The 25,821-nt window shown below is 38.7% G+C and overlaps 1 protein-coding gene across 2 annotated transcripts in view; it reads right to left on the bottom strand.

Annotated features, from left to right (window-relative positions):
• The window catches only part of LOC145994954 (extracellular matrix organizing protein FRAS1-like), a 408,454-nt gene that overhangs the window by 120,026 nt on the left and 262,607 nt on the right, over positions 1 to 25,821 (bottom strand). For both annotated transcript variants that reach the window (XM_083131481.1, XM_083131482.1), the window contains 2 exons: positions 17,951 to 18,104; positions 7,261 to 7,415 (listed from right to left, as the gene is read on the bottom strand). In XM_083131481.1, coding sequence (XP_082987607.1) covers positions 7,261 to 7,415; positions 17,951 to 18,104 — 309 coding nt within the window. The remainder of the gene's footprint in view (positions 1 to 7,260; positions 7,416 to 17,950; positions 18,105 to 25,821) is intronic.

Genomic DNA, 25,821 nt, shown 5'->3' with positions numbered 1-25,821 from the left:
CTTACATAAGAGCCTCTCGCATGCGCAGTATCACCAATATGCTGATGATACTCAGATATACATACATACGAGGATAGAAGAGTTCTGAAATGCAGCATCACAACTACAAAAAGACCTGAACGCCATAAGTGAATGGGCACTAACTAACTTATTAAAAATTAAACCCAACCAAGTCAAAATTTGTCAAAATGGGAATGAAATTTCTGGTAAAAAAGCTTAGCCAAAACACAGATAACATGATTCTCCCCAAATTGAATAGCCACCCACTAAACTTAGAAAATACTGTAAATAACCTTGGCATTGTCATGGATTCCCACATAGAATGGTCAGGTCATATTTCAGAGCAGATGAAAAAAGCCAACAAATCTCTTCGAGCATTACATCACTTGAAAAACATTGTAGGCATTGAGGTAAAAAAAAAAATTGTGCGAGAGTCTAGTTTTATCATGATTAATCTACGGAGCCACAGATGCTTACAATGCAAGCAGCTCCACAACTAATAAGCTACAAAAGCTACAAAATGCATGCAAAAGATTCATTTACAAGCTGAAAAAAAGGGACCACATTTCAAAATACTTATTCAATTTGAATTGGCTTAACATCAAGAATCTCGCGAAATACCAATTATTAACTTTAACACATAAAGTACTAGGCAAAGAACAGCCTGCATATCTCTTTGAAAAACTGAATACAAATTCGAGCAGACATGAACATGTAACACGACGAAAAAAATTATTGTCAGTCCCAGTACATAATACGGCCACCTACGGAAAATCATTTACCGTAACTGCCACTAAAGAATGGAATTCCCTCCCAATCGCCCTAACATCCATCAACAGCCATAAGCTATTTAAAAAGAATCTCAAACAGTATCTACTGGCAAGGCAGCGAAATGCTTAATTACGAGCAACTTTTCATTCATAAAAATACTCACTGTAACATTTGGCAACTGTGTGCATATAAATCTTATAATTTCATTATTTTATTTCACTTCATTAATATTATTATATTTTTCATTGTTCCAGATTACTGAATATACAGGGTGGTGCAAAATTCCATTTACAACGCAGAGGAGGTGAATTGCCAAGTGAAATGAAGACGAAAATGTAAATGGAATTTTGTCGAATGACGCACCGTGTTAGAGCCAGAGGATGCCGAAATTGTGTGAAAATGGACTTCACACCTCCATATGCCGACAAATAGTACTCATAAAGAAGATGCGGCACGATATCCCCAAAGAAAACACACCTGGGCTAGCGAATGATGCACAAATCACGTGTCGAAAATGAATGTGGTAGGGATTCCCCACAAGAAGTGAGGGATTCCCCGGGAATATGTCCGACATGGAACGCAGGTATTGAATAGGGGTACAAAGGGAAATGATGGAGGTCACAGCACATGAAGAACATTTCGCCAGGAAGTGTCCGAATAGCAGGCTGCAGAAGGGGATTCCCGCATGAGTACTAATTGTCGGGATATGGAGGTGTGAAGTCCATTTTCACACGATTTCGGCATCCTCTAGCTCTGACACGGTACGTCATTCAACAAAATTCCATTTAAATTTTCGTCTTCATTTCACTTGGCGATTCACCTCCTCCACGTTGAAAAACGGAATTTTGCACCACCCTGTATATGTATATGTACTAAAACAAAAGCATCAAACATTAGATACCTATGTTCAACAATTTATAGGTAAATCTGTTTTTCTTTTTCATTATTTATACATATATGCGTATATACCTATATATTTAATTGTTCATATTTGTATTGATATGTAATCCTTTTCATGTTTTTATTTTTATTTTTTTCTCAATGTATACTCTTTATTGTATTAATCTTTCAGACAAGGGTCTGTTGTAAGAACGGCCCTAGAGTCCGAAACACGCCCGCTTCCAATAAAGGCGATTTTATTATTATTATTATTATCCCAATCTTCTATTACACAGGAAAATAATGAACTGAAACTATAGTGTAAAATTAACTGGGAGTTGAATGGCATTGGGAGTGTCACTATTCATCTTAGTGACCCCGAAAACTATGGATTCCACTCTAATATCAGTCATTTTCATTTATTTTTCATGTCATCCCTTCCTACCCCCCCCCCCCCCCTGGGGTGTCTTACCCTACAGTATTTCTATCCAGATTGTAAGTGATATGTGTTGAAATTGCTCGAGAATAGCAATATCGCACCTTCTGTGAAGGCAACCAACTTTGCTATGCTCTGTTGCAGGAAGCATAACTTGCAGGATATAACTCGAAAATGGCATGCAACAGATGCTATTTCATGTCTCCTTCCCCCACCTAGAGGTGCCGGGGTGTCTTACCCCCACAGTATTTCTTTCGAGATTGCAAGTGATACATGTACCAAGTTTGGTTGAAATCGCTCCAGGCATTTGAGAGTTATGCTGAAACAAACACACATACACACGTACATACATACATACATTTTTATATATATGATTAAACAAATTAATTTATGAATTTTGAAATATTAATGAATTTCCACTATATTTAATTAACTCAGCTGGTATTAAATCAATGCCAGGTGCTTTGTTATTCTCTAGCCTTTTAATAGCATCTTTAACTTCAGTCAAGTTAGGTTTTGGAACTAAAGGTTCTGCTGTGTGCACTTCATTTACTTCTGTTTATCTCCTACATGAACATTTAAAAGGTCATTAAAGTAGTTCTTCCATCAATTTAAAATATCACTTGGGTCAACTAAAAAATTGCCATTTTTATATTTTATCAAGTTTATTTTAGGTTGCCACCCCTTTCTAAATTCATTTACACCTTTATATAAATCTCTGATATTTTTATTTTTGCTGTTTGTGTCAATTTTGTTAATTTTACTTTTCAAGTAATCTCCTATTTTACTTCTAAACATGTGGTTAACTTCTCGCTTAATTCTATTATAATTGCTTAAATTTGTATCATCAGAGTTATTTAACTACCTAAGTCTAGCCTGATTTAGATTTTGATTTATTTTCATCCACTTGATCATGAGTACAAATAGCACTATAATATGGGATACTTTATTTCTATTAGGTTATGACATTCATTATCAAACCATGGCTTACTTTTTCTTGGTTTATGGTATCCTATACTTTCTTTAGCTGCTGATTCTATTGTATTATGTATCTGCTCCCAATTCTTATTTATAGTTTCATCATCATTTAAATCCTGCAAAATATCGAATCTATTTGACAGTTTAATTTGGTGATCTTTCTTAATTCTAACATCAGCAAATTTTCCTGTATTAAATTTTAGAGCTTTTAGATTTTGTTGCTTATGATTTATCACCGAGAGTCTTTCTCTTAATTTAGCAATTACTAAAAAATGGTTACTGGCACAGACAGCACCTCTATTCTCAAAACAAAAATAATTTTAAATACAGAGAAACTAAGCCGCGCGTCAGGCTAAGTTTGCAGCAGGTTTTATGTATCAATCCGCGCGAGAACTGAGCTCAGAATCTTCCGTGCCAGTCTTTCCTCAACCGCTGAGCTGCTTACATCACAGACACTGAGAAAATCCACAGTATTGCCAACCGCACAACACATCAAAACCCGCATGCATGTCAAGTGGAATGTATTTTTGCTTCTCTTTGATTATGAAACATTAAATTTTAAAAGTACTTTCTGCGCATATGTTATTTAATAAATGTGTCATTACTTAATATAAGAGCGAAATAACTTCTAAACATGAGAGCATGTGTGTATATTTCGAGCACGCAAAACGAAAAATAAACAGAGATAAAAGTAAACAACAATAGGCCTCTCTTGAATTTAATGACAAATTATTGTTTTTGGTTTAGAAAGAAATACATTTAAGAAAAATGTGGTTGCTTCGTCCGCAATACATCCGTCCCTGTAAGACACACGCAATTCAAGTTATACCACCAAAAAAGCATGATTTGTTATTGGTGATATATACAATCAGGTGCATTGTCTGCTGCTTGGTCTGTCCATTTCTTGCTGATAATCAACCTTTCTTTGCGCAGAACAGTAAATATGCACCTTCAACAAAGCTTTCATTGCCGCTAGTGGGTGAAACAATAAACCTCCCCCTTCCCCTCATTGTCGGTTTCTTCAGCCCTGGCAGTGGTTTTGCATGGTGGTATCCTTCCATGTTTTATTCCCCCTTCCTCCACTCACCGAGTTGACGGACGTCTCGTCCAAATAATAAACATGTTTCTTCTCACTGCAATATCTTTTAATACCGCGGAGATTCTTTTGTCGTCAAACAACAAACAATTGTTTCCTCTTGCTAAACTCAAACCGCAAATCATTCAAGACCCGTGATACAATTCGTGCGCACATTCACCTCACGCCCTGTTTTACTTTGATCTTGTTGCCGCAAGGCGGATTATGCACTTAAAAAAACTTGCTTGACTTTGAAGAGCATTTCCCTTCGGATGAAGCCCAAAATAACATTCGGGTGAAACCGCGCGCTGAACAGGAGATTCAGCCATTCTCGCCGCTCTACAATAAACATAGGGTTAAAATAGTGGGATGTGCAACACTGGTATCACTGATTCCACGCGTTCTGCAACGCATTCAGTCTCGCTCGACTCGCTCTAAAGTTCCAGTGTCTCTTCAACGCAATACACATTGCAGTTGGCGAATCTGCGGTTCTAAGTTCGTCTGCACAGTGATTGCAACCAATTAAGTCCATACCTGCTAATGGATGTATTATTTTGTCTGTATATTACAAATTAAATAACTGTTTTCTTGCAAGTATGCAGTTGTGTCGGAATAGACCCAGTCTCAGTGGAACTATATTCTTGCATGCATGTTTGGAACTACATATGCGAAAACCTGCTGCAAGGTTGACTTGACGCTTGGCTTAGTACTCTAAGCCGCGCGTCAGGCTAAGTTTGCAGCAGGTTTTATGTATCAATCCGCGCGGGAACTGAGCACAGAATCTTCCATGCCAGTCTTGCCTCAACCGCCGAGCTGCTTATATAGCAGACACTGAGAAAATCCACAGTATTGCCAACCGCACAACACATCAAAACCCGCATGCATGTCATTATTGTTTTTGGTTTATAAAAAAATACGTTTATGAAAACCTTTGTTACTGTAAGACACACGCACTTCAAGTTATACCAGCAAAAAAAAAAAAAAAAAAGCATGGTTTGTTATTGTGGATATATACAATCAGGTGCATTGTCTGCTGCTATTACTCTGGTTTCAATTTATGAATCACTTCACTAAACCAGGATTCAAATCTTGGTCTGTCCATTTCTTGCTAATCATCCATCCCTTTCCTTGCACGGAACAGTAAATATATGCGCCTTCAACAAAGACGTCATTGCCGTGAGTGGGTGAAACAATAAGCCTCCCCCTTCCCCTCTCCCTTTCTCGTCGGTTTCTTCAGCCCTGGCGGTTGTTTTGCATGGTGATATATTAAAAAAAAATTAATATAACGCCCACGCCCCTCCCAGAGTTAAAGCACGTCTGGTCCAAATAATAAACATGTTTCTTCTCACGGGGATATCTTTTAATACCGGGGACATTCTTTTGTCATCAAACAACAAACAATCGTTTCCTCTTCCTAAACTCAAACCGCAAATCATTCAACACCCGGGATACAGTTCGTGCGCCCATTGACGGCAAATCACCTCACGCCCTGTTTTACTTTGATCTTGTTTCCGTAAGGAGGATTATGCATTTTAAACAACTTGCTTGATTTGAAGAGCTTTTCCTTTCGGATGAAGCCCACAATAACACTCGCTGAACAGGAGACCTTGCTTGATTCAGCCATTCTCGCCGCTGTATAGCACAATTATTAATCACAATAAACATATGGTTAAAATAGTGGGATGTGCAACACTGGTATCACGGATTCCACGCGCTCTGCAACGTATTCAGTCTTGCTCGACTCGCACTTGGGCTTCAGGGATTCCTCAGCGCAATACAAACTCCAGTTGGCGAATCTGCGGATCCAAGTTCATCTGCACAGTGATTGCAACCGATCAAGTCCACACCTGCTAATGGATGTATTATTTTGTCTGTATTTTACAAATTAAATAACTGTTTTCTTGCAAGTATGCAGTTGTGTCGGAATAGAACCCGTCTCAGTGGAACTTTATTCTGCGCACACGTTTGGATCTACATATGCGAAAACCTGCTGCAAGGTTAACCTGACACTTGGCTTAGCAGGCTCTTTGATAACATTTCAGCCACACATTAGCTTAAGCTTTATCGAAGAGCCTTCTTCTACTGTTACAGAGAAGAAGATCTACGAGAAAAGATAGCCACCATTACTGAAATAGCTCTGAAACAAGGCTACACAGAATCCCAGTTTTCCACTTGATGCAGTAAAGCAGAAATACAGATCAGGCAGCCTACCCAGCCACAATCAACTTCCAACAGCAAGTATAAGTGGTTTCCCTTCCCCTACCATCCCACCACCTCTAACCCCATGTCCAAAGCCCTTCTCCCCTATGACATCAAAGTGGTGCACAAACCCAATGCCAAAATAGCTGATAAACTAAACAAACACAAGCGTACTTCCTTTCCCCCCCCCCCCCCCCTTGATAACACAGGTGTATATGATGCCGAGTGAGAGTGCAAGGCACATTACATTGGCAGGTCATATCAGATCTATCAAAGTTAGAATCGAACAACACCTAACTGATGAAAGAAAGAGCCCAACCCACTGGTCTTGCTAAACAGATCAAATACAATAGACATAAAATCCAAAAGGTGTGTCAAGCACTCAGCCCACATGCTCGTAGACACCAAAATCAAGGAAACACATGCTATAATGCACTTCCCGCATGAGTTAAGCATCGATAGCAGACAGGCACACCACACTTGGATTCTCCTACTACAACAGTTAATGCTGGACAATAGCAGATGACATGGACAGAGACGGGCAGTTGACAACAGCGCACCTAGTGGCAGCCCTCTAAGAACAATAGAAGCACGTCAAGCAGAAGTGCAACAAGTTCCAACGAGGATGGTGGCAGTGGCCACTGAAATTAATAGAACTATGAAAAAAAACAGTTTCACCGAAAAAGTGAGTACTAGTTTCTCTTTATTTATCTACTACCACATCTCTCATTTCCCAATTATGAATAAATTAATTTTGTGTCCAGCTACCAAAACTAGCAGAAAACTTTACATCCTGTTTTGCATATTTATTTTTGATTGAATGCAAAACCTAAAAGTAAAGAAGGAAACAGAATTATACATTATACACTGTCTTTTATTCACTTCATTAGAAATAATTACAATTTCAACAAAACATACTCACACTGAAAATGGCAAGATCATCATGAACATCGAAGGCAGTTGGAGAGTATGTTACTAGTTCTTCCAGTATATTTTCATAAGTGACAGTTTGGCCCACAGAAATAATGTGGCCAGTGCCAACTGGATGGTCTACCGACTCCCTTCTTTTAATGATGCCTGAAAATGTAAATAATGATGCACATGATTTCCTGTCAAATCATGCTGGAGAAAAATTGTCCCTAGACATCTATGACAACTCAATATCTGAGGCACCAACATCATATAAATATTGGAGGAGGGGGGAGTTTATATATATATATATATATACATACATACATATATATATATATATATATATATATATATATATATATATATATATATATATAAATCAAATAAGGTAAAAGGAAACACTCACCGGACAGTAGGAAAATTCAAAATTTTCGCTAATTTATAGCATCATCGGTGTGAGAAGAAACAGAAGACGGAACCGGAAGTTGGGGTCCTGCAGAGTTGCCAGGTCCCCATTGAAGAAGAAGCGGTGCGTAGAACGAAAAAACACTGTTTCGTCACCAGGCTCGTTGTAAACTGTGAGGCCTTGTTCAGGCCAGGTGGAGTGGTTGCACTCATGGCCGATATATAGGCCCTCTCCCATCTTTTGCGAACAGAGGTGTTGGTTGGTTGGGGTAGGAGGTGGATGATCGCTACCCGGAAGCAGTCGTTGAAACTGATGTTGTGGTGGTTGGTGTGGACGGCGACAGTGAAGTCCAGGTTGTGGGTGGAGGAGCGGTGGTTATTGATGCGGAGGTTGAGGGCCGTTGATGTTTCCCCAGGTAAAAATCACCACAGATGTTGCAGGTGAGGATGTAGATAAGGTTTGAGGCATGGCAGGTCCCTTTGGGATGGAGGGTAAATTTGCCAGTGGCCGTGTGCACCTGGAGGGTGTGAGAAGTGATGAGGATGGGACAGGTCTTGCACCTGGGTCGGTTGCATTTATGGGCAGGGGGGTGTTGGATGTGTGGTGAAGGAGTGTTGTGGACCAGGATGTTTTGGAGGTTAGGGGGGCGTTTGAAAACCACCCTGGGTTTGTCGGGAAATATGTTTTTGGTTTCGGGATCACTGTGGAGGATTGGGAGAAGAGAGTGCAGTGTGTGCCTGATTTTGTTGAGGTGGGGATGATATTGGGTGATGAGTGCAGGTGGGTTGGTGGCAGCAGGTTTCTTGGTGGTAGTGGTATGTGAGGCAGCTCGTGATATTTGCTTGGTGACCAGGATGGAGGGATATCCACGGTTAACTCTTGCTCTAGTTGACCCATGAAGAGGTTTGCATAGGATGGGGCCATTCTGGTACCCATGGCTGTACCTCGGATCTGTAGGAAATTTTGGTTTTCAAAGGTGAAGTTGTTACAAGTGAGGACAAGGTGGGCTAGGTGGGTCAGGAAGTTGGTGCTGGGGTTGTGAGGTTTGGGTCTGCTATTGAGATAGAATTCTATGGAGCGGAGGCCATGGGAGTGAGGTATGTTGGTGTAGAGGGAGGTGACATCAATGGTGGCAAGGATGGTATTTGGGGGCAATGGTGGGAGGGTGCTGATTTTCTGGAGGAAGTGGTTGGTGTCACGGAGGTAGGAGGGCAGAGCTTTCACAAGAGGCTGGAGATGGGAGTCAACAAAGGCTGAGATTCGTTCTGTAGGTGAGTTATAGCTGGACACAATGGGTCTGCCAGGGTTGCCAGGTTTGTGGATTTTGGGCAATAGATAGAAGGTGGGGGTGCGGGGATTGTCGGGTATTAACATGGCGGTGGTACGAGCTGTGAGGCCTTCAGGTGGGCCGCGGGTGTGGATGAAGTCCCGGATTTTGGTGAGGTGTTCGGTGGATAGGTCAACTGTGGTGGGTTTGTAGGTGGAGGGGTCAGCCAGCTGGCGGTTGGCTTCCGCCAGGTAGTGTATATATATATATATATATATATATATATATATATATATATATATATATATATATATATATATATATATATAATGAGGAATTTTGGAGGGGGCAGAAAATGTCTTCTCCCCTTAAATCGGCACCTATGCACAAAAGAACAGAATAACAATAAACATGTTACAGTGGAAACTTGATTTTACGTTTTTTTAGGGAACCAAAGCAAAACAATTTAGAATGCTGGAAAATGTAAAACCGAGGAAAATTTTATAACATTTTACTATGTTGGGATACTCCAGATTGAATGTATTATACAGTAAAGTGTAAAATCTGGGAATTTGAAACCAGGGATCCACTGTACTTGTCAATCATACACATGTATTTAATATTATAAATATGTGGTTTATGATAACTCAATGAGGGTACCTGGAATCTTCATGCAGTTTAACTTTTTGAATGAGTTCACATGAGGATAGCATCAACTAGTGTACAACTATCTGCTATTTCAATCTTATAGTCTTCCAACTGTAATGTCAGATGATCTAAAATATATTAGGTAACCTTGTTTTTCTGCTCCTTATTTTTAACAACACAATTGCTTTATTTTAAGAAAACAATACAAATGCAGCCAAACCTATTTCTTTCTTATTTCCATTCTCAGCAAGATTTTTTGTAGCAATTGGCACTGAGTTATGCTTTCTGTTAACTATGCCAAGTTTTGTTTTAAAGCAAAAGCTAGAACTGGGATCCCTGAAACCTGTGTAAACCAAGGTGCTGTAACATTTGACATTCTTGCCCAATGTTTCAGAGGCAGGGTATTTTTGTAGGGGTGTGGGTGTTACTCCTGGAAACAATTGTATCCTGCAAATGACCGGTTGTATGGGATACCATTGGCCAGCGCAATCATTTGTATGTCTCAAGTAATTAATCAGAAAGTTACAAGTTGCTTGTCAGTTCAGTATGAATACTCATGTTGAATGTCACTTATTGCTTGCAGTTTGATTTGCTCATCACTTGCTTGTAACATTGGTCTGAATTCTTGCTAAGAGAGCTTAACCAAACTTCTTGTTACAAACCATGACTTCTGACATCATGGACATTACTGGAATTATGCTGATTATACAAACTATTACTGCATGCCTGGCAATATCAACATTTCTAAAATCCACATGACTCACCCATGTACTATTTCTAGTATTTCTAGGAGGAATATTGGTTCTATTTATTTATACAACAAGACTTATACCAAACGAAATATTCAAACTAAGAACAAAAATAATAATAATAATAAGTGTAACCCTAATATTATGTTTATTTATATTAATAATAATAGACCCATTATTAACAATGTGCATCACATTTAACTTGCTTTTTTTTCATGTTTTTGGAAAAACTAATATGCAAACTAATGAAAAAGGAAACACTGATCAGACAGCTAAAAAATTAAACAAGCTGCTTATCACAAACTGGGATATTTGAAAACAAAGAATGATGTTGATCAAGCTACAGATGTGTTTTAAGAAAATATAAAATATTCGATGAATGTGTCCCCTTAAATAAAAGCCGTAAAAGACAGTACCCGTGTTGGTTTACGAGCAGCGTTATTAAAAATATACGTAGGAGACATTACCAGCATAAGAAGTGGAAAAAACAGGTGGGAGACTTTCGATACCACTACAATAAATTTATCGAATTTCGATCAATAGTTAGTAATGAAATTATTGATGCATACAGACTTAAAACCTAAGAAATCAGCTGGACTGGACAAGATACCTCCCTATGGAGTTAAAGATTGCAGTTATGTGTTGAAATACCCATTATATCTAATTTTCAATTTAATTCTTGCAAAGCACAAATTTCCTAAAAAATGGAAAGCCACGTCAATTTGTCCACTTCCCAAAACCAATAACACTAATGACGTACAAAACTACCGACCAATAAGTATATTATCAGCCCTAGCAAAAATATTTAAAAAAATCATGCACTGTTACATATTTACCCATGTAAAATCTGTAATATCATCATTTCAGCATAGCTTTGTACCACGTAGATCAATGTTGACAAATCTCTCCAATATTACAAATTTTATAAGTTCAACCTTGGATGAAGTAGGTCAAGTTGAAGCAATATATACAGACTTTTGTAAAGCATTCGATTTAGTTAACCATGATATCCTATTAAGTAAATTAGCTTGCTTCAATATTTCTAAACCACTGCGCCAATTGTTTGCTTCCTATTTGCAGAACCATAAGCAGTACGTGACATGTAAAGGCCACACATCTTCAGAGATAAGAGTCATCTGAGGAGTACCTCAGGGGTTTAACCTTGGGCCACTTCTTTTCACATTACTTATTAATGACTTGCCTGATTCATTTGATTGGTTGGTTGGTTGATTTGGTGTTTTAAGTCCACTTTAATGCACAGTAAGGCTAATTGGGACTGGACCTACAGTTTAAAGTGGAATCCGAACCACTATGTGCCTGCACCGGGTGTCAAACCCGGGACCCCTTGATTACAAGGAAACGACACTACCACTGCGCCATTGGGGAGGTTTTGATCCATTTGAAAATTCACACAAATTGCTGTTTGCAGATGACCTAAAATTTTACAGGAAAATAAGCAAACAAGATGACAGTTCTCAACTTCAAAATGACATTACAAAGTTAAAAACGTGGACACTAAAAATCAATAAATGCCATTTCGTAATATATACTCGAAAGAAAAACCCAGTTGAATTTCAGTTTCAAATATGCAACCATACTCTAGCAAGAAATTTTATAGTCAAGGATTTAGGGGTTATATTTTATTCAAATCTTAGTTTTAATAAACATGTAGAACAAATAATTAGTGAAGCGTTCAAGAACCTTGGGGTTATTCTTAGAATGGGGAGGGATTTCAAGAGTATAGAGACATTAAAAGTTTTGTATTATTCATATGTAAGACCGAAACTTGAATATGTATCTGTTATATGGAATACAGACACAGCAAAGTACAGTGTAGAAATTGAAAGAGTCCAATTGAGATATTTTTAAAATACAAATTTCAGAAAGTACAGAGTGTCCGAAAAGTCATGCAACCCGGTGTTTACGACCGTATAACGGAATAGCGAAACAGGATGAGAAGAAACGCTTTCTGCCAAGAGAATGCCCTGTATATTGGGAAAATTTAGAGAGACAAACATATGTAAGAACATGCATGTTTTAATAACAAATAAGCAAAGTGTTGCCAAAGGCGGAAAAAAATTATTTGCAAATCGTGTATATTGATGCACAGAACTCACTGAGGTAAATTATTGCAACATTTCACAATACCAACGAACAATTTGGATGGCCATCTAATGAATTTGACAGAAAAAGAACTTTGACGAAGTTTCAAAAACATTGCAGAAGGGAATAAATGGGCTATTCCAAAAATCGATGTTTTCACAATATTACGAGGGACACTGGCAACACTGTTGGTGTCACGTGTCACTAACAGACGTGTTTCACCTCAGGCTATCACACTAAGGCACTTTTAACAACAAAGGAGAAAGTTGGTTATTCTCGAACATATGCAATAAATTACATACACCTTGCAACCCTGAAATGTGGGTATCACTACAAATTAAAGCAAATGTTTGAAGTGTCCACCATTTTCTTGGATACATAAGTTAGTTCGCTTGATCATGTTCTCAGATACCTTTCTGAGGGTTGCAGCACCGATATTATTAATTTCCTGTGTAATGTTTCGTTTCAGCTTCTCCAATGTTCTGGGTCCCGTTTGGTATACTTTCCCCTTTAAGTAACCCCACAGAAAAAAATCTCCAGATGTTAAATCGGGCGAGCGACTGGGCCACAAATCCTTGGATATTAGACGATCACCAAAAAATTATCTCAGCATACGAAGAGATTCATTAGATGTATGGCAAGTTGCTCCATCTTGTTGAATTGCATTATGAGATCCCCGTACACAGCGGTATCCACTGTTGTCTCAAAGAATAACGGTCCCACAATACGACGTCGCGATATTCCACACCATACACCGATTTTCGGAGAGTGCAAGGGTAGTTCATGCAACTGATGTGGGTTTTCTGTCAACCAATGCCTGGAATTTTGGCTGTTGACATACCTATCCAATTGAAACCACATTTCATGGTTGCAAGGTGTATGTAATTTATTCCATATGTTCGAGAATAACCAACTTTCTCCTTTGTCATTAAAAGTGCCTTAGTGTGATAGCCTGAGGTGAAACACGTCTGTTAGTGACACGTGACACCAACAGTGTTGCCAGTGTCCCTCGTAATATTGTGAAAACATCGATTTTTGGAACAGCCCATTTATTCCCTTCTGCAATGTTTTTGAAACTTCGTCAAAGTTCTTTTTCTGTCAAATTCATTAGATGGCCATCCAAATTGTTCGTTGGTATTGTGAAATGTTGCAATAATTTACCTCAGTGAGTTCTGTGCATCAATATACACGATTTGCAAATATTTTTTTTCCGCCTTTGGCAACACTTTGCTTATTTGTTATTAAAACATGCATGTTCTTACATATGTTTGTCTCTCTAAATTTTCCCAATATACAGGGCATTCTCTTGGCAGAAAGCGTTTCTTCTCATTCCGTTTCGCTATTCCGTTATACGGTCGTAAACACCGGGTTGCGTGACTTTTCGGACACTCTGAATACCCCACATTTGAACACTACGACAACCTAATATATGAAAGTCGGTTTACAAAGCTGTGTCATAGAAGAACGTTACAGGAAATAGTATCCTTGTGGAAGTTTTTAAATCACAAAATAGATGCTGAACATCTATCTACTCTGCCAGATACATTTTCGAATTCCGTCGTCAAAACTAGACTCAAGAATGAAGTTTTTCTTACATATAAAGAAAGCTAGATAGGAAATTAAAAAGAGAACTAATCTAGAATATCACCATTGACATATTTTCTATGAACCTAAGAAGGGACCTCAGTAAAGCCACTATTAACACAATGGCCTAAGCTTAAACACATAATTTCCTAATGAAATGATGTGATAGAGTGTATATACAGGGCAGGCGTGGCTCGTGCATAATTTTTCTGGGGGTTCACCAAAATTATGCAAAGTGGGACACTACACGCTTTGGTTCCTAGGGATAGTACTGGGAAAATTATCAAATTTTGGCAGGTAGATTACCGACAAAGTTAATTTGCTTTATGTTCAGATAACAGTGACAGCACCAAGGAGTGTGTGTAGGGGGCGATCATTTTTTTTTAATTTAAGATTTTCATATGGTATTGTATTTAGGGGTATCTCAGAATTTAGAAAATATTCTTGCCTCTTTCCACTCTTGCCAACTATTTTCTGGTCCCACCACTGTCAAATAGACTATATTATTGGAACTGGATCCTGAACCTACAAGATAATTCTTATATAACTATTCAAAAGTATATTGCTAAATCAAAATCTATGCAATATGTTAACTTCTCACACAGCAACAACTACACTCCTTCCAATACACAATCCACATCACTCCACTCAACGTATCACCATGCCAAATATATTTCAATCACCAGCCACACACTTCAAAACAAACTAACAAGTATGGAGACAATGACACGTAACAAAGTCAATCGCATGCATCACCTCGAACACCCTCTCGTGCTAGAGTATAACTGATCACACAAAACCCAAACAACTTTTTGGTCGTCTTCTGACATAAGTGTGAAATGCCTTCATTGTTAGGTTAGGCTTGAATAAATAGTAAATACTACATTTTTGGTCAAGCACGGTAAAGCCCCGAAAATTGTAGTGTATATATTCTAAGATAACTAAACCTAAAAAAGCCTAACATGTCAACGAAAGCATTTAGTCTGACGTAAGAAGACCAAAAGGTTGTTTAAGTCCTGTCCGATAAGCGACCCCTCGCCCTCATGCTATTTTTGACTTTTCGGCTCCTTCAACCTGAAGTGTTTCCATCTTAAAGAAGAAAACTCTGAATGTGTAGGCAAGTTGTTTTCTATCATATTTATTTTATTTGTCCCATCATCTTTACTTCTAGCTTTCGTTTGGGGTCACCTCTACATTTATATTACACCCTCTTCATTAATCTAATAAGTCTTCTAAAATATAAATAATACAAAGAGAATGCCAAATGAATTCAAATTGAAACACACAGTGCAACATTAGAAGTGAGAAGAGCGTGATTCACTCCAGCTCGCTGGTGATCCTACAAACTGCACATGTCCGTTTTGACGCAACAACCTTCCTGGAGTATCCGACTGCATGAATTTTCGCGATATGTACGCGTCGAGCTTCTGCTAGCCATCCTATGCTTTTAGCATGGTAGGGGTTGCCTGGCGGAGGTTCAGCGGAGGCTTTGCATGAAACGGAACTAGAGGGGAGCTGAGTGGCTCTGGCCCACGGTTTCTCCTTCTCACTAAGAGAATTTGGCACTCTACGCTTATGAACATCTCAGTTAATGTTTATTTTGTATATTACTGGGGGGTCACTGCACATTTGCGCTATACAGCCAACCGCGCCTGATACAGGGTGTTGAAAATACCTGTTACAATGCTTGGGAGGTGATTTGACACATAAAAACAAGGAAAAAATGCCATGTGAAAAAAATGTCAAAATCGGTACCGTTTTCAAGTGACAGGCGTGCGAAACTCGCCTCACACTATGTTTAAAGCACAATAACTCAAGAAGGAAGAAAAATATCAATGTCAGAATAAAAGAATATGAAGGATGTCGTACCTACAATGGTGCAGCAATTGAGGCCCAGCGTAAATTGCAAGGGGACTCTCACTACTGGTAGGACACCGTCCCACACACGGTTCACATTGCGGTACGAAGAAGGAAAGAAACCAATTTGTCGCATATCCCACTACTGCTGGGACACCATCCCAAATGGAAAAAAACTAAGGGAAAACAAGGAAAAAACGTTTTCAATCCCATAATGTTGACACACTACTTTACATTACGAAAAACAAAAGTTAAACAATGGCCATATGTCATACTTTACATATTACTACAAGAGAGTTTCCCAAAGAAAGTGGGTAATCCTTGAAGGATTGAAGACGGAGAATGGCAAGAAAATGCACACAATGGCATGTAACATTTCCAGGCTCACCACATCTTGAAGTGATTCCCCCTGAGAAGCGCACAACCTCCTCACATGCAGATCGATGGTATGTAGTACATGGATCTCCAGCATCTTTACTCGCACCTTTCACTAAAGGACACTATGTGGTCCTGATAGGAGCTCACAAACACCTGTATACTCAGAGACGTTGTTGAAAATGTCCGCCATTGACTTCAAGACAAAGATGGCATCAGCAAATCACTGATTGTCTGGTACGTGCAAATACCTCTGGCATGTCACGAATTGTCCCAGCAGCAGCACTAACACGAGCAATGAGGTCCTCAGCACTTTCAACAGGGGTTTCATACATGAGCCTTTTCATTTCTCCCCACACAAAGAAATCCAGTGGTGTGAGGTCGGGGGAGCAAGGTGGCCAAGGTAAAGGTTCACCCCTGCCAAACCAAAGATCGCCGAAAATATTGTTGAGTAAGGCTCTGGCTCCCCGGTCGAAATGCACAGGGGCCCCGCCCCGTCTTGTTGAAACCAGATATGTGATCTACCTGCCAGTGGCACGTCCAGGTAAAAGGTAATACATCATGTAGAAACACCCGATAATTCCCACCAGACAAAGTAGAGGGCAAAATGTATGAGCCTATCAAATGGTCACCTACTACACCACACCACACATTCACTGCAAACCTATTTTGATGATGGCGCACAATGATTGCATGTGGATTGTCCATATCCCAGACGTGGCTGTTGTGACTATTGAACATGCCGTCCCTGGTGAACATTGCCTCATCGGTCCACAAAACCATTGTTGGGAAATCTGGAATGGCAAGAGTTTGTTGCACGTAAGATTGGCAGAAATCCATGTGTAGGGGAAAGTCTGTGGGCAGTATGTGGTGCACCTTATGCCATTTGTATGGGTGCAATTCCTCCTCCCGAAGAACGCAGAACACAGTGCTATGGTGGGTTTGTTGCGTACGAGCAATGACACGTGTGCTGGTTCCACCTTCTGTCCATCCAAGGAACATGAACCATGTCACACCAAGAAACACAATGCAGCAGACAACCCAACCTGCCAGTCACCATCCAGCAATACCACCAGATGAGGGAAACCAAAGCAGCTGCCAGCTGAAATCACAGCAGGCGATGCAAACAAAGAAACGTGCATCAGTGTCACCAGATGGGATAAAATGGAACCACCACCACCCAGGAACAAACAAAGCAGTGATGCACTACATTCTCTGTCCCACATGCTGCATCCTCAATTAATAAAAGCAGTGGGACTTTCGAAAATAATCAGAATCATACAAATTCACATAGCAGTGGGACTTTGAAATTAATCAGAATCATACAAATTCACAATGTGAAAAACACCGAACTTCGCGTATCAAATATCCATAATATCCATGAATCTGATCTGGCATTGTCGATTTCTTATGGAGATTTTTGCTGTGTGTGCAGGATATTGGTGTGGTTTGTAACAGTGGAAGAGTTGTTGTTTTGTTGATCTCTTATATTGCAAGTGCTTTCTTACATATTTGTGTAATTACGTATTATTTAAACTCTAAAGAAGTCCCAAAACATATCCTTCCTAACATTTTAGTAGCAGCATATGTGTGTTGATTTTAGTTATTGCATTTTCAACTAGAGAGAAAAATTCAATTTTGTATTCCTGGTTGTAACATGTAGGTAGTGATTGACATTTTAAAGTAATTAAATCTTTAATGAAATATTTACCATGATATGGTGACTGAAGAACTGTGAGTATTAGATCATCAGGCTCAGAATCAAAGTCTCCAACATATAATGATGCATTCCTAATAACAGTTCCTTTTCCTTTTTCAACATGCAACACTTCTGTAATGATAACTGGTGGCTCATCATTAACAAGCTAGAAGATAATAAAAATAAGATATTAATCAAGTAAAAAATGATGAAATGCATCTTTAGTATGATCTTTACCATAACAGTAACATTGGTCAACACAAATTTTGTGCCAAGTAACAAAAATGCCTGGTTTTTATGCAGATGGAGCATTTTTGCATGCTCAATTCAGTTAAGATTTCAGAATTTCTTTTTCAGACACAGTGCTAACTCAAATAATGTATGGCACTATGTGTCCAGAAACTAAATGCTCGGTTGATGATAAAAAATCCAAATATGAAAAATTTTAAGACCAAGTCGCGTGAGTTTCACATGTAATTCCCATTTCAAGTTCTTTGAGAGTCATATATTACTTTTCCTGAAGGTGATGTCTTAATGTGTACCAGTAAAAAAGGTATAAAAAAAAGGTAAAGTGCTCCCCTGTGCATAGCACCATGCCATGAAGGCGTATAGGGGGTGTGGGGGTAATGCCCCACACTTTCTTGATCCGGTCATGAGTGGGGGTGATGTGATCAGCATCATGCCCCTAACCGTCTTTACCCCCCAGGTACCCATGTCATTCGACGCTGGGTGGGCGCCGGAGCAGCTTCCAACGTTATAAAAGTTCCCGGATTTGAACCGGCCGGGGATCGAACCTGGGACCTTGAGCATGGTAGTCAGATGCATTACCGACTGAGCCACCGGGGCCACAATGTGTACCAGTGGTGACAGAAATTAAAAAGTTACAGTAGTCATAAAATCACTCACATCTGAAACATAAAACTAGAACAAACACTCATTGTCAATGATGAAATACTCAAAGTAACTGACTGATTTGTAATTAATTAATATAATTAGTACACTGGCAGTTTCAGGATTCATCAACAAGGTGTACTTATATAGAATGAAAATAGATTACACAGTTTCACACTGTCTTTTATATATTAGAGTACCTTTACCAATTGGTGTGACTAATGTACAATTTACTGCAAAAGTGAAGCTAGTGCAAAAGCAAACCTATGTTTGTGTAAGTGCGTAACCTATTTTTGTTCACATTGAATTTCAATAAATTTAAAATTTCCTGCTTTTTCGTTGATTCATTGACAATTTTGTACAATAAAATTTGCTCATGGATTTCCCTTCTAGTAGAATGTGTTATACTAAATTTTTTTCTAGCAATTTTATATGTACTATCTGTATGACCATTTTTTTATAAGTTTAATAATACAGTATAATTAACGTAAGAACGTTTTGAAATATACATCACTAGTAAAAAGTATCCCATATTATGCAGGCATATTTCTATATGCTTCTAACAAAACTATTAACATTTAATTATTAATATTTAATTATTAAATAATATATTTAATGCTTCTATATTGTTAATGTCTTTTGTATTGGTTATAATAAAACATAGTACATGATACGAGGTTTCACATACAATATTTTTTCAATATGTGTCTTAAAAGAGAAAAGTTAACTTATGATCGATCATTGATTTCTGTCGTCCTTTCCAAAATATTGCCATCCACCTTACACTCTAAGCAGACAAAATCTACCTTTCTCTTGTGGCGCCGGTGCTGTAAGGTTTATTTAATTTTCCTCTATTTGTACTGAAATGTTTGTGTATGTTAAAAATACCAAGGTTAACAGTTGAGTTTACAAAAGAAGCCTATGAGGGCCATATGATCTGAATCTATCAATGCAATGCAAAATGTTAACATTTCTGCACAAGTTTTGTTCAACAAACATCATCAATAATTCATTAAATTTGTTCAACAAACATCATCTTGTGTCATTGTGGTTCTTGTTTTTGATTTCACAAAAGTCAACTTTGAGAAACTTCTCTCTACGCTGGCTATTGAAATTCATATGCACAAAAATGATCTAATGATTGACTTTACTGTTGGGTAAACAACAGCTGTTGCTGCAGACCTGAAACACTCAACAAATAAAGGAAAGGTCCTTATGACCAATCAGCATTGGGCATACATGCCCACACACCATAACCTAAGTACAAGGGCCATCAGGTTAGCATCAGAGAAAGCTTGTGAGAGCTATTTTCCCAGAGACTTATACCCCCCCCCCCCCCAATTAGAATCATGGGTAATGTTTACCAACCATTTGTTACACTCATGGGAGGGGTAGAAGTGCCTTATTTATAAAGAAACAACAATTTTTAGGCTGACAGTAGCCATCTTGAATACCAAAAACCATGTGCTCCAAATTACATATTTATTAAACCTTTTATCCTTTATTGAAAATCAAAGATAACACTTACCCATAGGTAAAATAATGCCTAATTTACTAAAAGTAAATTCATTTGCAATTATCTGGCATAATTAAGCCAGAAAAGGTGAAAAAACACTATTATTTACACTTTTCAAACAATTGATAACTTTCCCACAGACAAGGGAAAGTCTCAGAGGACTCCAGCTGGCCAATGAGAAGCCTTCAAGGCTGTGACGTCACAGAGCAGACTTTCAGATGGCCTATTGTGTGTTGAGCTGGGTGTACCAGCTCACTTGTATTCCACACCCACCTGAGAGCAAGTCACCTGTGTAGTTGCTGGCAAAATCCAGTGTGTTAATGGCTGCTTGTGCCAGCAACAAAGGATGCATAAGGGAAACAGGGATCTAAGGTCCAGTTACAGTAAACATGGACCTAAGTGTGTGTGACCAAGTGGGATATTGTGTCCAAAACAGCATTTAATGATCCCAGTGAAAATTTCGGCAATATAGCGAGTTTTTGTGTCCCTCTTCCAAAGTGGAAATCCAGACCACATGGTCGGCAGAACTGATGCCGTAACAGCATCCATAGGATATCAGGTAATATCCAAGTTATTCTCAGCCATACATGCAAGAAAAAAAAAGGTGTTTTTTATGAATAAATATGTCGTTCAAAGGTGTCCGACCTTTTATCATTGAAGTGAATCATAAGCCTACCAAAGCCTCCCCTGGTTACTGATTATTAAATTTAGGCTAAAGTTCGTCTGTTGCTTAACAGGTATCTCAAGGGATACCTGTTATTATACGGAACACCACACGTGGAATAGGGTCTGCGTGTGGCCGCGTAAAGCGTGGCTCTCTCTTGTTTTTGATATATTTTATATTATACAGGGTGTCATTTTAATGGCGCCCACAGACCACAGATTCGTATAAAGGACATCAAAACAAACAACTTTTCTCAGTAACATTTCTCTCATTGGTGCGTAGTTTCGGCGCTACAGTCGTTCAAAAAAGCCAGTTTTGCCGCCTGAATGCTGGCAACCACACACAACATTTGATTGCATTTGTGACGTCATATCCCGTCGTGAAGCGATGCGTTCCAGGGTTACCAGGAACACACATATTCTATGAAAAATGACATAGCTACAATCAGCCACATTATGTACCATAAAACAAAATGAGAAAACACGTTCTGTAACCTAACAGAAAGTAGACAAACGATACGAAAAATGGCAGAAAGAAAATAGAATTCAAGTGGAAGTGGTCAAATCGAATTTTGTCTCAGCTTACATGTCAAATATTTGCAAATCTAGTTACCAAGTTGGAATCTACAATTTAGTCTATCCACTTCGTTCTTCTGATACTAGTTGTCTGTGACACACTGAACAGATGACAAAATAGAAATGAAAGAACTCAAAATTCCAGAGGTAAGCAACACATAATATAATTTATATTCAGGGCATTATGAGGCAAGTGGCAAAATTGGTTGAAAAGACAGGGATATAAGTAGTAGTAATACAAGCTCTCCGATGACTGTGTTTATCTATGCACCGGATACACATGTAATAATTAGTTCGCAACTGTGAACAGGGCAGTATATTCGTTACTGATTCGTCATTACGTTGTTACTGTAGTTGTACGTGTTTTAGCCGTAATGTAACAACGTGAACCTCGGATACTTCCGTTATCAGCACAAAAGTACCACAAGGCATCTGGACACAAACCTGTAGATATCAAATTTGCAACTAATTAGATTTGCAAATATTTGACATGTAGTTGGGCTTAAACAGCCTCATGTAAGCTGCAAGGCCAATAAAATTTATTGTTGTTGATATTTAACATGTAGGCTGAGACAAGATCCGATATTGACACATCATTTTGAATACATTTTTTACCATTTCTCATATCGTTGGTTCACTTCCCCCTTCCCCTGAGATGACTGCTCATCATCTAGCTGGTATGGTATGATGTTCGGTCTACTGGACGCGTCTCTCGCTTCGTTTTTCAGCTAATAATATGGTTGGTAGTTTGTCATTTTCACAAAATTTGTGTGTTCCTTGCAACCCTGCCGTGCGCCGTTTTGCCTCAGGAAATTACGTCACAGATACAATCAAATGTTGTGTTGGGTTGCCAGCATCCAGGCGGCAAAATTGTCTTTCTTGAACGGCTGTAGCGTCGAATATACGCACCAATGAGAAAAATGTTACTGAGAAAAGTTGTTTATTTTGATGTCCTCTATACGAATCTGTGGTCCGTGGGCGCCATTAAAATGACACCCTGTATATTGTAAACTCAAAATCAAAATACATTTTCCACCCCTTATTTCCTAGCTTCAGTAAACTGCCCATCATTTCTCAACAAGGCAATTTCACCTTTCAGAAGAGAATAGTCTATGTTGCAAAACTCAGCCACCCCTCTGATCTTCTCCTCAGATGACGATTCCTGCATCAACACTTCTTGGAAGGCCTGCAGGCGAGAATGGCATCTTTGGGAGAAGCGCTCCTTCATACCAACGAGGACTCGATCCAGCACAGCAAGGTATGCTGCTCGTGATTCCTCTTCTGTTGTGCTGATATTTTCTGTTGAGGGGTTGTCATCGTAGTGTACATTGACCTGGCGTTTCCATTTTGAAGTTAAAAAAATTCCATGTTTTTTGCATTCAGCCATGGAACCTTCATATATTGTCTTCAAGTGATCAACTCATCTAAGGTTCTGGATGGCATTTTCCAGAGCTTAAAGACCTCCTAGAGCACTGTCCATATTCGTGTCAAGTTGTTTGAAAGATACATTAAGTGTATTGATGACATTCAGGACTGGTCTCAAAAGACGAATTCACAGAATGAAGTCAAATGACTGGATGGTGAAGGACAGTCCTTTAGCCTCAGCAGAAACCTTGACATCTTCTGAGTTGTCCTGAAGATCCTTAAAGGCTTGAATCACCAGAGGAAATTTTTCTGTTATGATGTTCACCGCTTCTGACCAACAGGACCATCTTGTACCGCTGCGTTTCTTTAGATTCCTTAACTTCAAGTCGACTGAATTCTGAATGTCTTCAAATACTGCATGTCTTTGAGCTGAGCATTCAATGAAGACATACGAATCATCTTAGGTACCAAAAAGTGAAAAAGGCCTCGTGCACGCATTTCATGCTATCTACTAAAATGAGATTTAGACAGTGTGCGTAGCAATAAACGGTCAAAACATCTCTTCCACAGAAATCACTCACTTTTGCATGTAACCCATTCCAACAGTCCTGCATATTTGCTGCTCCATTGTAACACTAGCTAAGACTTTTCAATTTGACAACTCCAACACTTCCAATGACATCTGCTGCAAGAGATCCAGTAAGTACTCCACTTTTGTCAACTTTACTCTTTTCAGCGCAATCAGGGTTTCATGAACTTGTAAGTCCTCCTGACACCAGCATATGAATATTGCTACCTATTCATGTTTCGAATGGTCCGTTGTTTCATCCATCATCTCAGAAACATTTTTAGTTTCTTTGAACGATGCACGCATTTTGACAATCATAACATCATGGATTGATTTGATTATGTCATTTTGGATGGTTTTCAATGTGTACTTTGTGTTATCAGTGTCTTTTTCCCTATGCTGCCCCAACACAGGATTGAAGACTGCAATCAAGGTGTAAAGTTCCTTGAACAATCCACGATATGTACTACCTTCTCCTTCACTGTTCCCAGCTATAGCATGGAGCACCAGCTATAGCCAAGGTCTGATTAAATGAACCATGACTGACCCTGTTTTGTAGCTGCTCTGCTTCTCTTCTGCAAAACTCTTCCGCTCGTGCTTCAGATAGTATTGCATTAATTCTTCTTTTTCTCAGGAACAAATTTGGCTAAGTTATGCCCCAGCGTCCTTGAGACAACAGGGGGTACGGTCGTACCATCGTAACCCCCCCTGGAGCTGCCGGTGATTAAACATGTAAAAATAAATTAGTTTGGTACATTTATAAACTAGCAAATTAATTCCTTTAACAACTATTTCAAAATGTCGAGAAATTAGACAATAGGTGTAATGTTTTTAATAAGTGTTAGATTTTATTTAATTATTGCTTTTTATAAATAATGGTCAACAAAATTTCATACTTTTATTGTGGTATGTTTCTATAACAGCGTAAATCTGTTAATGATCTCTCGAAAGAAAATATTTCCATATCAGAGCTGTAGCTAGAGATTTCAGCGCCCAGGATGAGAATAGATTTTCCGCACCCCCCTTACCAAATTTGCACCCCAACCCCCTCTGCCTAGATGAGGCCCACATACTTAGACAATGAAGAAATTTTATGTACGTACATAATCTTTTCCATTGAATCCGACGAAAATAAAACTTAGCATTCAAGAAATGTGGCTAATAAAAGGACAGTTGTGCATCCTACCTCATCTTCATTCAAGCAGTGTGTGGTATTGTTAATTGCAAATTCGATTGCAAATTAAAGATCTGATATATGTAACTAGGTGTAGGGGCTAAAAATAAGAGACTTTGAGAACACATTAGTTTCCTATTAAATTAACATGTAAGTGCTATGTTTTATTTCTGACAAGAGGAGGTGAGAAATGGAGGAGAAAAAGCAGGTCAGTCTAATTTCTGTGTTCCAGGGGCCTAGGGTGACTATAATGACAACCCCCTATGCAGATACGGCTCTGTTCCTCACTAGTCCATTTTGATATAATTATAAAATCTTATCTATGACCAGGGTGGCAATTTGGTTCCAAAAATAGGTGGGAGGGGGCAAGGTGCCAAAACTGGTGGAGGGAGGCAAGGACAGTTTATCAGTTCAGTTTATTTTGGTAGATAAAGTTTAGCATAATGCGAGAGCAAAAGTGACAAAAAGTGAGGGGAGGGGGCAACTCCATCCCTCACTCCCTAATAGTCTCAACTGTCTATGACTATGCTGGTGCACATAGACATTATTATTTGTTCTTCCTCCTTTGTATGTGTACCTGATATTGATATTATTCTTAGTAAAGTATTTATGAAGTCAAAACTAATTACTTATTTTTATTGTTATAACACAAACTTTTCCCCTTGTTATATGTTGATGGGAGGGTGGTGAATTTTAATAGAACAGGATCCTTGGTGAGAAGGTGTGAGATATGCTGTTACCAGAGCTAAAGAAAGACAGAGTGAGTGAGGGAGAGAGAGAGAGAGAGCATGCAACTTTCACACACACATAGACATTATTATTTGTTCTTCCTCCTTTGTATGTGTAACTGATATTGATATTATTCTTAGTAAAGTATTTATGAAGTCAAAACTAATTACTTATTTTTATTGTTATAACATAAACAATTCCCCTTGTAAAATGTTGATGGGAGGGTGGTGAATTTTAATAGAACAGGATCGTTGGTGAGAAGGTGTGAGACCCCCTCTCCACCATGGGAATTCGTACCCTGGATGTGACCATCAACACTAAGGTAGTATTGCAGCTGGATGTACAATTGTAGTGTTGCAATATTACTGACCAAAGTAACAGGAAAAAATCAACTCAGTGAT

Source organism: Lepisma saccharinum, chromosome 11, assembly GCF_977018435.1.
Source record: "Lepisma saccharinum chromosome 11, izLepSacc3.1, whole genome shotgun sequence".
Classification (NCBI taxonomy): domain Eukaryota; kingdom Metazoa; phylum Arthropoda; class Insecta; order Zygentoma; family Lepismatidae; genus Lepisma; species Lepisma saccharinum.
Note: the sequence above shows the minus strand (reverse complement) of the source record. Positions and strands in the feature narration are given on the sequence as shown.